Source organism: Rhodnius prolixus, unplaced genomic scaffold, assembly GCF_049639745.1.
Source record: "Rhodnius prolixus isolate KJV_2025 unplaced genomic scaffold, Rpr scaffold_3, whole genome shotgun sequence".
Classification (NCBI taxonomy): Eukaryota; Metazoa; Arthropoda; class Insecta; order Hemiptera; family Reduviidae; genus Rhodnius; species Rhodnius prolixus.
In genome coordinates this window covers 5,814,816-5,828,803 of record NW_027411603.1, presented here as the reverse complement: position 1 = coordinate 5,828,803, position 13,988 = coordinate 5,814,816, and the positions used below count along the sequence as shown (strand labels likewise).

Genomic DNA, 13,988 nt, shown 5'->3' with positions numbered 1-13,988 from the left:
ATTATTTGCAATTTATTCGCAGAAAGGCGCCACGATAGTCAAGCAGTTAGATGCTAGACCCGCAAAGCTAAGATGTAATGCGGTACTAGCCTTGCATTTTATTTAATGTGTTAATATGTGGAAGTTTGTAGTAAAGTATGTTAGGCGGTTATAGGCTAGATCCGCAAAGCTAAGATGTATTGCGGTACTAGCCTTGCATTTTATTTAATGTGTTAATATGAGGAAGTTTGTAGTAAAGTATGTTAGGCGGTTATAGGCTAGATCCGCAAAGCTAAGATGTATTGCGGTACTAGTCTAGGCCTTGCATTTTATTTAATGTGGTAATATGAGGAATTTTATAGTAAAGTATGTTAGGCGGTTATAGGCTACATCCGCAAAGCTAAGATGTATTGCGGTACTAGTCTAGGCCTTGCATTTTATTTAATGTGTTAATATGAGGAAGTTTGTAGTAAAGTATGTTAGGCGGTTATAGGCTAGATCCGCAAAGCTAAGATGTATTGCGGTACTAGTCTAGGCCTTGCATTTTATTTAATGTGTTAATATGAGGAAGTTTGTAGTAAAGTATGTTAGGCGGTTATAGGCTAGATCCGCAAAGCTAAGATGTATTGCGGTACTAGTCTAGGCCTTGCATTTTATTTAATGTGTTAATATGAGGAAGTTTGTAGTAAAGTATGTTAGGCGGTTATAGGCTAGATCCGCAAAGCTAAGATGTATTGCGGTACTAGTCTAGGCCTTGCATTTTATTTAATGTGTTAATATGAGGAAGTTTGTAGTAAAGTATGTTAGGCGGTTATAGGCTAGATCCGCAAAGCTAAGATGTATTGCGGTACTAGTCTAGGCCTTGCATTTTATTTAATGTGTTAATATGAGGAAGTTTGTAGTAAAGTATGTTAGGCGGTTATAGGCTACATCCGCAAAGCTAAGATGTATTGCGGTACTAGTCTAGGCCTTGCATTTTATTTAATGTGGTAATATGAGGAATTTTATAGTAAAGTATGTTAGGCGGTTATAGGCTACATCCGCAAAGCTAAGATGTATTGCGGTACTAGTCTAGGCCTTGCATTTTATTTAATGTGTTAATATGAGGAAGTTTGTAGTAAAGTATGTTAGGCGGTTATAGGCTAGATCCGCAAAGCTAAGATGTATTGCGGTACTAGTCTAGGCCTTGCATTTTATTTAATGTGTTAATATGAGGAAGTTTGTAGTAAAGTATGTTAGGCGGTTATAGGCTAGATCCGCAAAGCTAAGATGTATTGCGGTACTAGTCTAGGCCTTGCATTTTATTTAATGTGTTAATATGAAGAAGTTTGTAGTAAAGTATGTTAGGCGGTTATAGGCTAGATCCGCAAAGCTAAGATGTATTGCGGTACTAGTCTAGGCTTTGCATTTTATTTAATGTGTTAATTGAGGAATTTTGTAGTAAAGTATTATGTTTGTTAGTCGCCTCCGTCCAAGACACCTAGTTTAGATAGTTGGACTTAAAGTCGGCCTGAAAAATTGGGCATTACTTTACTTTTTTTTTTTGATCAAATTTATATTTCCCAATGGAAAATCAGTATCAGCATAATCTTATTTTCTCCATTAGTTAGAGATAGTGAATAATGTATCATTTTAAAACAAGTAATTAATTTATAAAACTTTATAATTATTTGCCATGGCAAAAAATAAATAATAATTATACTTTTTAATTCTTTTTAGTTTTTTTTTTTTTTTTCATTTTCTTTCCTCCTGTGAAACACTTTATATTCAAAAAAGAATTAAAGAAAAATTAAAGTTTTAACGAAATGAAACAACTCCCTTCCCCTTCACCAGTGTTTTAATTTGTTTATTTTGTGTAGCATTTTAAACTGAATCTAATTTAAAACTTCTTAATTTATTATTCTTTTGCCTTCAGCTTCTTGTTTTAACACCCATCAGCTTCTTGAGGAGGATTCCCTCACTCTATCGCTCCATCTTCAATTCTCTCTTGTGTAGATGCTCAAAAACGGAATAAAAATAGACTTATTTGAATTTTTATTTCGACTATTGACTTTTTATCGATAAAAATACAATATCGATTGGAGCGAATAGAATTAGTATAATGTATTTCTTAATCTGGAATATCGATTAAGCGTGGGTTTAATAAAAATTGTGCCAGTTTTTGTTCGTGTACCCAAAGTTCGGGTGGGGGGGGAAGTTCTTCTATTTTTAGAGCATTTTCTTTGAAATATTTATAAAGTTTAAAAATAGTGGACTGAATTCTTAGTTTAAGGTTAACCTAAAAATAATTTCTTTGTTAGTGCTTAAAACTAAATCAAGGCTTAGCTTAAGTTTTAACAATGAAGTGTTCTTCTTTGTCTAGATGTCTACTGTCCATTATTTGGTGTCTCTTAGACTCCCTCTAGTCGCTTCCTGAACTTCGCTGTCGGTTCCTGCAGCTTCCCTGTTTTTCACGTTCAACAGCCACTTGAGTCTGCCCACCATTCAACCATTTCAATCATCACCATCCTCAATGACATCCTAGCGAAATTTCCTGCTTTCAGCACTATAGATTTAACTGTGTCTTAACCAATAGGAAGTTGTCCTGTGAGTCTTGTTAGCACAGGGATTCCAAGAGACGAGCCAACAACACCTTGGAAACAAGTAAAAACCAGTTTAGAAACATTTTTAGACTTCTTCAGAAAATCTGTGAAGTTATCACAGGTGGTAAAGAAGGATAGGATAAAAGTCATCCTTTTGTGGGAGGGCTGTTTAGGTCACCAAGGTTGGTGCCATAATCTGCTGAGTACACCCTCTAATCCTGCAGATTTTCTGGAGAACCTGGAGATAGTTACCCTGGTGTTGAAGTGAACTATATCTACTCTCGGGGGGCATTGCATGGTGGTTGCTGGCACTAGAAAGAGATTGTCCTTATTAACCGCGCTACCCTGTGATTGGCTTAGGTAGTATCAGGATTCGAGGGGTGTACGAGAGGTCGTATTCTCTCTAAAATACTTCTAAATACTTCACTTTAGACGCCATCATTGAAATACCAGTGGGGTGGAAAGTGATACCAATGGGACGTTCAAAATCAATTAATCCAGGCAATACATTAAACAATGCAGCAATTTAATATAAAATTCTAAGTACTTTCGTTTTATTGAAATTATAAATTTAAATTTCATCTTATTGGATAAACCGCTAAATTTAAATATCCTAGAATTATTTTAATAAAAACAAAATCTAAAAGGAAGAGAAGGATTTTTTTTTTTAAATTAATTTTTTACTTTATTATACATTACGTGGGTGGCTATGATGCTCATATCACCATGGCAACGTGTATGGAAAGCGCTTAGATTAGTCAACTGGAAAATTTTAGATTTGCATCAAAGTGTGTCTCCACGTATGATGAAAACATTATAGAATAAAGTTCACTTTATTTAATGTTAAATATATTCCAATTATTGATTATTTATTCCGATAGTTAAAAGAAAAAATTATAAAATCTAAAGAAAAAATGTATTTATAACACTTAAAAATAGTTAAAAAGATGGATTTAAATAGACTCCAGTGGTCTAGTCTACTCGTAAATGATCGTCTATAGTATTCGTGTAGATATTCATTTTGATCATTTTTCACTCAAACTTGCTCCAAAAATCTAATGATTTTTCTTTAAACTGGACTTTAGGTAAACAAAAATATATATATTGTAAATTAAAAACATTTTCCATAATCGCCACGATAGCCTAGCGGTTATAGGCTAGACCCGCAAAGCTAAGATGTATTGCGGTACTAGTCTAGGCCTTGCATTTTATTTAATGTGTTAATATGAGGAATTTATAGTAAAGTATGTTAGGCGGTTAGAGGCTAGCGAAGCTAAGATGTATTGCGGTACTAGTATAGGCCTTGTATTTTTTTTTTAATGGTTAATATGAGGAATTTATAGCAGAGTATGCTAGCTAATTTGGTAATTGAATTTAAAATCCCCTAGAACATTAATTTTGGAATGATTTTGAGCACGCTAAAGTGCCTTTTTAATATCTTTTACGGTCTTACAGCCTCTTTGTCTGTCTGTCACACTATTCGGAGATCGGCTCTAAAAGATGTTCTAATCGCTAATTACTTTAGATATGACTTGCATTACTTTAAAATAGTAGTAAAGTCATTTAAGAAATTTTCTTTTCAGCTGCAGTTTCCCAGCCTCCTCCCCCCCCCCCGATTGCATCTTGTCACTAAAATCTTTCCAACAAATGACTTCGTTAAAAATGAAACAATTGAAAAAAAAAGTTTCATTTTTCTTTTGAAATCTCGCATGAAAATATGAAACAAAACATGACTGAACATCCGTACACGATACTTAACCACCACAAATTCAACCATTAATGTCTTCTTTTCAAGGTCATTATGCAATATAATTTAAAAAAAAGAAAAGAAAAGAAAAAGGAATACGATGTTTTATTATATAATAATCACGACTGAATTTTTTTCTTCTTTATTAAACAGGATATCCGCCTTGTAAAGCTCAATTCGGCGCTCTTCTCCTACATTTCTGTAGCCTTATTTAATCATTTTTATCAGATCCATTTCATTGATAATTTCGTGCTTGAAAATCTAAGAATAGCCTTCTAAAATTTCCCTGCCATAGAATTTTATTTTATGTAGGGTTCAGTACCATAGCGACCAATAGAATTTCATCATGTCTTTCCCCAAGAAAAAATGGTGGTGGCTTACGAGATATGGGTTTTCTTCTCTCTTTTTTTTTTTAAGTTCTAGAACTTGGTAACTTAATTTATTATTCGAAGCAGAAAAAGCGCGATATAAGTGCGAAAATGTTGTGTAAGATCAATGAACTTTACGAGGCTTAACTAATTCCTGTAAGTCTTGGACTTAGAGAGACAAAAGTATCTTTCAAATGAAATCCAGGCTTCCTGATATAGATTTGAAGGTAAAACTACGGGAGTCTTAATACAGGCAAATCTCGATATCTAGCCATCCTTTGCTAAGAACCGACAAAAACAAGATGGGTCACATGATTTGATGATTTATGAAATCCAAAGGAACTGTTAGGTTTAGTAACGCCATAAAAAAAGCTGCAAAGAACAAGATGGAGGTTGAGCTAAGGAAACTGCAATATACGAGATAGGATCAAATTAGAGAAAATGACGATATTAAGCCAACCTTTGCTAAGAACCGACAAAAACAAGATGGGTCACAAGATTTGATGATTTATGAAATCCAAAGGAACTTTTAGGATTGTGCACGTACCGCCGTAAAAGGGTTGCAAGGTACAAGATTGAGGATTGAGCTAAGGATACTGCAATGTAAATAGAATCAAATTAGAGAAAATGATTCTAGCTTGTATGAATCCCAAAAATGAATGATCTTTTAATTATTATTTAAAAACAAAAAATCCGACATCTATTTCAATTTTCCTGAGGGAAATCGTTAATAAAAAAAATCTCGAGAAAATAGGAAAAACTGGGAAATAAAATAAATAAAACAAAGTCACTCCTCTTTGGGTTGGTTGCATTCTAAATGAGAACATTTTCATACTAAAATGCAAATCCACTTCCGCTTATTAAATGGAGGTAAAAGTAATTAAAAATTTAAAAAGGCAGGGGGAAAACAAGAGGCCCTACTTGTTCTGCTTAATATTAACAGAAGGACAATAAAAAAAGTACGTAGGTGTGTTAGTAGCGTTCTTGACATAATATCCAGCATCCAGGTTGGTCTTACGAGATGTTTCGGATTTAATTATGAAACCATCATCATAGGTATGCTACTTTTCTGCCCACATTCTCAACTGTTGAGAGGATGTGCCTACGCAAAATTTTTGTATCTTTTTTCAGTTATATATCCAGTTTCTTCTACCTATTTCTTCTATTGTATCTTTTGCATAAGTTAACCTTGACTATCCCATAACACTATGGAAGAGTTTGTTTATTTCGTAAAATTAGTTAAACAAAAATTGTCATTTATAATCCTCCTAAAATAATATAAAGTAAAACCCCATTCAAATAAAAAAGTTAACAATATTTATCATCCTTAAATCTTGTCTCTACTATTTATTTAATCGTCCTTGTTCGCTAAATAAGAGAGAGTATGTGTGTGTGTGAGAGAGAAAAATAGTCAAGTGTTGGTTACGCATGCTCAATAAGGCTGTCGTCTTGTCAGCAACGATACAAGACCCCCAAGTATCTGGGGCAAGGTGATAACGATAGAATTCATTGAAACTCATACGCTTAAATTGTCTAACATTAAGATACATTTTTTTTTTAATATTTATATAAATGTATACATTTATTTGTGCCCAGTGGTATCATGGAGGGAAGCGCTGGCAATAAGCTTTTCGTGCCAAAATGGAAGTGTTATTTTAATGAATGGAATTTGCTAAAAAGACAGGGCTTTACATCCAACTACCAAATCAGGTGACGTGTACAGAGGCGACTAGCAAACATACTTTACTACAAAATTCCTCATATTAACACATTAAATAGAATGCATGGCCTAGACTAGTACCGCAATACATCTTAGCTTTGCGGGTCTAGCCTATAACCGCCAAACATACTTTACTACAAAATTCCTCATATTAAACATTAAATAAAATGCAAGGCCTAGACTAGTACCGCAATACATCTTAGCTTTGCGGGTCTAGCCTATAACCGCTCGGCTATAGTGGCGCCTTTTTTTGGATTTATTTTTTATTTTTTCAAAATTGGCACTATCGTTATCTTTGGTAACCTCTGGCGGTTCTGAGAGAGTAAGATAAGGGAACCTTCTTTCTTAGGTGTAATTTACGCCTTCCAGTTCATTTATAATACTAAATAGGAAGTCAGTAAATAAATGTTTAAAGAAATTTAAAGAAAATCATTTAAGCGGAAATGTCACTTTTTCGATGAATTGTTAACGGTTTTATTACGCTAAATTTCATTTCTCAAGAGAATATTCTCATTTCTAATTTTGTACAATGAGGGGGTTCTGATAAAAAAAAAAAAATGAAGGGAAAATATGTTTTACGCCACCGGAAAACAGAGAACACTGTAATATTTCCTTTAGAAAAGCTCCTTACATTGACATTGTACTTAGCAGCACTAAGTATTTTCTACTTCCTTTCTACAGTAAAGAGCTTAAAGCGATCTAATCATCTACTGTCAATAACTATTTGTTCCCATTTCTGAAGAGCTTTGTAGACATTATGTCGTACACTAATCGCTTAGGAAGGGTTCTATTCTATTTTCTTTCCACATTCCTTTACAACATTGTCCGCCTTCGTTTTCTATGAAAAATATAATCTTTCATGGCATTTTCTATTAATTAATTTGTTGTTTACGAAATCTTTAGTACCTTGAGACCAAAGGAGATTACAGCGCAGAAGGAACTGGTAGGGAAAGCCCTCAACCCTCTTAGAAGGGGAGGTTTCATCTACTAGACTTAAAGGGGAAGGCACAATAAGCCTCTTGGTGGCTGCGGTGCCGTGGGGCATGGGTCCCGCCGTGTAAATCTAAATCTAAATTTGTTGTTCAAATGGCTGAATCATTGAATCACTACGCCTCCATACTTCCAACTAATTGTCTGCGACGCTTAAATCGTTGATGGCGTCGCCATCTGGGTGTAGCAGCTGTTGATCCTCCCGCTGTTATGGTATCCATACACTGGATGGCCGTCTTTTCCCATCAGTGTGTACTTGCTGACCTTCAGCCATTCTACTAACTCATTTATGGACTATAACAAGTCAGCTGTTTTACTCTGTGCAGTTGTCAATAATCTCAATATAAGATAATGAAGCAAAATAATTAAGTTGTTATAACTTGTCCGGCTACTACATTCAGTAGTTCCTCAGGAATTCTAGAATCCCTGTGAAGTACTCCCAGCCTTTACTAAGCAATTGCTCTTCTCTTGGATTCAATTCACACGTCTTCCCAGAGCATTAGAGAATTTTAAATTTCGGGTTATTTTACCGTGGAAAAGAACGCACAAGAATTTGGGTATGCAGAGAGAGTTTTTAGCTCGGTTGTCGGATTGCCCTTTAGGGGATACCATTCCACAGATGAAGAAGTTGGATTTGTAAAATGATTTTATAGCTTACACGTAGAACCCATCTTTACAATTTTTTTGTTTTTTTTTGTTTAGGTAATATATGAAAAATTAAAATGCATTTACTTTTCAAAATTCGGAGTTTTCGAGACCTGCGAAGCTAATATGTATTGTGGTACTGGGTTCGATTCCCCCGGTCTTAGGCCTTGGATTATATTTAATGGTTAATATGAGGAATTTATAGTAAAGTGTGTTAGGCGGTTATAGGCTAGACCCGCAATGCTAAGATGTATTGCGGTACTAGTCTAGGCCTTGCATTTTATTTAATGGTTAATATGAGGGATTTATAGTAAAGTATTGTAAAGTTTTTCCAAATAACTTTACTTACAAAACTAGTGCCTGCCACTATTTATTTTAATAATATGTGGGTTTGTTTAAATAATAAACTCGCTAAAGTTGTAAGTAATAACCTGATTTATTAACACGTTAACATTACTCACATTAACATTTACTAGCAACTAACGCTATTCATTACAGTCACCATTTACAACAGTCACAACAGTTTACTGTTACTTATTCACTACGTAACGCCACAAAACTGTTCCACGACTGACCCCTGGTCCACACTGCACCGAATTGCGCTAGACTCAACCGCACTAGCAAAGCTCTACTCACGAACTGACTACCTGCCCAACTGGCTAACACTGAAGCACTCCGTAACACTGACTCTCTCAAAACTATCACTTCCAAAGTGTCTCCCAAAACTGTCTCTCAAAGACTGACTCAAAACTAACTGATTAACACTCGTTAAGAACTCCTTAAAACTGCTTAAAAACTGACTTCTCCAGCTGTGTCGGCCTCCTTTTAACTGCGTGCCTCCCTCCAACTGGGACTGCCCTCCTCCAACTCTCTGAGCATAAGTTTCCACGCCCTCCTGACGTTCATTGGCTGGAGAAAACATACTGCTACCACCTCAGCTGGGGCCGCCCTCCTCCTACTCTCTGTCTCGCTCCTACCTGTCAATCACTGGCTGGGAAAACACATATGCCACCACCCCAACTGAGGCCTTTCTCTTAGCTGGCTTTTACACAGGTCACTAACTCCTTGAACAATCTAGCCCTTTCCTTTCTAGTTCAGGTAGTGACCGGCCCTTTGTCTACACAGTGGTGGCCTGATACCGACTTTGGTCGCTTAACCCCTAGAACAATCTAGGCCTTTCTTCTCTGCCACAGGTAAATACCGCCCCTTTTGTTTATGCAGTGGCGGCCTGTTACTGACTTTGGTCGTTCAACCTCTAGAACAATCTAGGCCTTTCTTCTCCGCCCAGGTCAACTTCGTTACAGTATGTTAGGCAGTGTGTTAATATGAGGAATTTATAGTAAAGTATGTTTGCTAGTCGCCTCCGTCCACGACACCAAATTGGTAGTTGGACGTAAAGCCTGCCTGAAATTCTGAGTTTTCCATTGATGCTTTTATTTTTGTGTTTAATGCACAGAATGCAACTTCACTTATAGGCATTCAGTAAGGTCATTAACATCCAATATGTTATCGGACATTTAAGTCTATATCTTTTAATGCGCTCTAAGACTTGAGTGCCTTTTTTTGTCCTTCTAATGATTTAAAAAAAAAAAAAAAAAAATTAAAAAAGGACAAAATTACAGTTCCTGCTTTTATAGACGTTTTGTTTGTGCTTCAGAGTTGGTTAAAATAGTTAAGCCGTAGCTGAGAGCCTAGCTAATGGTTGTTTCCAACGAACATAACAGTGGTTTTTAGAACTTCCAGCTAGATAAAGATCGTACGGAGAGTAGAGCTATGTAATTAACCTAAGTTCGTTCCCACAGTGTTGAGTTTGTATATAGCGCATGCTCTGTTCAAAACTTTTTACCTGACTTTACTTAATTTTATTTATTTTACCCAACTATCTCCGTAAAAAGTATTTATTTACCATTTTAAGCTTTAAAATTTTAATAATCCCAGTTACTGTGTAAAAAGCAGCGAGCAACGTTGCCCTGGCATACGCTCGAAATGGCTCGGAAAGGTACACGACCAACTGATCAAAAGGATCTCTTGTCCCTTATCTATCTATATATATCCTAAGCCAAGGGGACTTAATAACACCCTTCTGGGTTTGCTCGCTCAACGCCCAACTATTCCAACTTATAAACTTCATCATTACACTGCTTTTAGTGAAGTTTTCAACTCTTACCAAAGTTATAACTTAGTGTAACTTAAATTTTAAACTTCTAATCTAAATTTTGGAAATATATTATTGCAAAATTATTCATTTTCCTGTTTTCTCTAGTAAAGAGGAAGTAAAATGCATTTGTGGTAATATTTTCACGATTTAAAAAAAAAGAAATTGAGATATTATCCGGAAAAACAGGTTGCTGACGCTGTTAAAAGCTCTGCCAACAATTAATATGAAAAATTGTCTAGAATAACTTTTTTATAATTACTTTGTTTCCGCCCAAAACAACATTTCTCTAAACGATTTCCTTTAATTCCTTTGTTCCAGGCGAAGGATGTGTAGAGAAACCATTGAGCACTCTTTGGAAAAACTACCAAGGATCCTGCAAACCAGATGTACAAATGAAGGTAACAGTAACCCAGTCCGGATTGAAAGCTGTCACCAAGGAGCACGGTCTGACGGAATACTGGAGCCATAGGATAACCTATTGTGCAGCACCAACCAATTATCCAAAAGTATTCTGCTGGGTGTATAGACACGAGGGCAGGAAACTTAAACAAGAATTACGCTGCCATGCGGTACTATGTTCAAAGGAGAGTACAGCCAGGAGAATGGCATCGGATCTTAGTTTTAGACTGGCACAAGCGCTTATAGAATTTAAACGTGACAAATTGAATAAACAAAACGCTAGACTATCATTGGCCAATTCAGTGTACGATAATCCAACCATGCCAAGGCGTAAAATACTACTGTCAACTGGTTCACAAAACTATAGGCCACCATTGGAAAGGAGTAAATCTGCGCCGAAGTTAATGTCAATCGAAGAGAGCGTAGAAGAGGAAGAAGAACCGGAAGTAGTTAGAAAAAGTTTTAGATCAAGAGAACGAATGAGGATAATGACAGCAAGGCAGGAAGATCCGTTTAAAGAGGGTGTCCACGTACCCGGCGAATTTGATCTACAAGAAGAATTCAAAGGATTTGTCGAACCAAAAGAGGACAACAAAGTAGAATTGAATCCAAGTGTTTTACGGGATAGGAATCCAGGAAACCACAACAACAAGGAATTAATGCGCATGTCCTGGGGCGGCGAAGAGATCTCCGAGAACTATAATTCTGATCTAGTTTCCGGTTATGATCTGGTAGAAACTTCTTCAGAAACAGATCTTGATGAACATCATTCACTTGTACTATTCCAAAAAGAAATTCTACGCCGAGATAGGAAGATATTATTAGAATCATTGATAGAATCTGGTGCGGAACATCTAGAATCAACTTTAACGAAATTATATCCAGATTTAGACTATTTAGACGAAGAATCTACACCATCTTTGCAGAGTATTTCAAGCGGTTCGGATCGTCCATTGAAACATGCGTACGATTTGGATTCATTGTCTGAGGAGGATAGCGATGAAAGTGGTTTTGTTGAGGTGGCCAATGGTGATGATAAAATTCGTGATCTACCCCATCATCATCTAGTAAAACCTTGTCTATTAACTACTAAATCATCATCATTAGAAGTTTGAACTGTGGGGAAAATATTTTATTTAAATTAAATTCATTGAAAGTAAGGGAATAGAATTTTTTTGGAGGGGAGGCGGGGAGTTCTTCGATGTGTGTGTGTGTGTCACCCAAACAAAGCCCCACCCACCAATTCCAAATTACACAAAAATATTACGCTATTTGTATATATATATTTTTATTTATCTGTAAATAATTTATTTTATTTTACGTTCATTTTTTTGTTTTTTACTTTGTATTTATGATTTGTAAATTCTTATAAATATTATCAATTTTATTTGTTTTAAAAAAAGAAATCACAAATTTAAAAAAAAATTAAAAAATGTTAAATTTTGTACATATAATATAAAAATCAATTTCTGAAATACATAGTAAATGGAGATATAATGAAAGAGAAAAGAAAACTTACATGGCTTTCTCTTACAGTAATTACTTACTCAATTTTTTCTGAAAACTTGGTATTTTTACTTATAGTTTTTCTTCAATAGTTTAATTGTAAGGGGAAAGAAGAAGTTTGTTAAAAGAGTAAAACAAAATTTTACCACCAGACTCAAAATTTTTAAAATTATTTTAAGTTAATTAATTTAAAAAATCAATCTCATTGAAGATGATTTAATTTTCTCACATTTTCGTGAAAATCAAATTCAATTTAATAGCTCTATTTCCGGTTGCCTCAGTTTTTTTTTAAATTTGGAATTTTTTTATTTCTATTATATAGATAGTGAGGCCATATGGTGAGTAGTGACGTTAATATGAGGAATTTTGTAGTAAAGTATGTTAGGCGGTTATAGGCTAGACCCGCAAAGCTAAGATGTATTGCGGTACTAGTCTAGGCCTTGCATTTTATTTAATGGTTAATATGAGGAATTTATAGTAAAGTATGTTAGGCGTTTAGAGGCTAGACCCGCAAAGCTAAGATGTATTGCGGTACTAGTCTAGGCCTTGCATTTTATTTAATGTGTTAATATAAGGAATTTATAGTAAAGTATGTTAGGCGTTTAGAGGCTAGACCCGCAAAGCTAAGATGTATTGCGGTACTAGTCTAGGCCTTGCATTGTACGAGTACATGAATGGGTACTTTAGAAGAATATTTAATCGTAACTCTCATTCAGATACGCCTTCAAAAAATGGATATTCATTGCAAAAATATTTCAAAATTCAAATTTATTACAGTTTTACACAATGAGTACAAAAAAAAAAAAAAAAATTAAATGAAAAACAAATGGGCCATTTTCGGGAAATGTGTAGAAAAGAAAAACGAAATTTCACTTCCGGTTCCAGTTTTCTAAAAAAAATAACTTTTATTTTATTAATTAAATAAAATAATTTTCACACAGATCAATTTGTAAGCAAAAAAGAAAAAAACACTTTTTCGTAATCCGGAAAAAAAATAAAATTTAAAGATGTATTTTCTGGTGAAAATGGAAAATTTTTGAAAACAAATTTCTTCTTTTATTAGGCAAAAAAAAAAATTTAGAAAATCCCTTAATTTCAATAACATACATTATAACGAAAGAACTAACTCAGTACTATATTTATTTATTTGCTATTCCAAACTTGTTATTTTTATAGATTTTATGATATTTTGAGTAGACCCAAATAGTAAGAGAAAGTACAAAAATAAAATTGAGGGCTACCTCATTTTTTTTGATCGGAATCTCAGCTAGAGATTTTTTTTGTTTTGTATGCAGGGGGGGCGGGCGACTTTGAATGGTATAGAAACGAAAATTTTTGTATGGATCACATGGTGAAGTTATTCGATGATTATTATACCAGTAAATAGGAGCTCCAGTTCCCACATGTTGAATATCAGGAGCATGCAGAACTGATTCTCCTGTGAAGAGAGAGAGAGAGAGAGAGAGTTATGACGCATTGCCTGCCAAGCTTTAGGCCCTCACCTCGTTTAAGGACTGATTCATATCGCATACTAGGTCAAAACTTTCAACCTAGTATTGTCATTTATTTTTCTTCACTAGTTGAAAAAAAAGAGAGTTTTATTTTCTCCAATAAATTAGCTAATTTAAAAACAGCTGTGAAAATTTTCATTTAAAATAAAAAAATATTTTGTTACCTATGGTTACATATTTATAAAATTAGCCAGTACTTTTTAATTAAAATTACATTTTTCGTAGGCATTAATTGAATAGTAATAAAAATTAATTATATATACAGTAAAAAAATATGTTCGTTGGAAATTTCCCATCAGTAGCCATTAAAAAAAATTGTTCTTTTTTTTCTTTTAAGTTAATGTGTAAATGTTTTTCATGTAAGTTTGTAATTAGTAAAATTT

The 13,988-nt window shown here is 34.5% G+C and overlaps 1 protein-coding gene across 3 annotated transcripts in view; it reads left to right on the top strand.

The window, feature by feature from the left end:
• Window positions 1-12,921, top strand: part of LOC141453744 (uncharacterized) — a 163,475-nt gene extending 150,554 nt beyond the window's left edge. For all 3 annotated transcript variants that reach the window (XM_074127307.1, XM_074127304.1, XM_074127306.1), the window contains one exon: window positions 10,508-12,921. In XM_074127307.1, the coding sequence (XP_073983408.1) occupies window positions 10,508-11,703 (1,196 nt within the window). In that variant the 3' untranslated portion in view covers window positions 11,704-12,921. The remainder of the gene's footprint in view (window positions 1-10,507) is intronic.
• The last annotated feature ends 1,067 nt before the right edge of the window (window positions 12,922-13,988 follow it).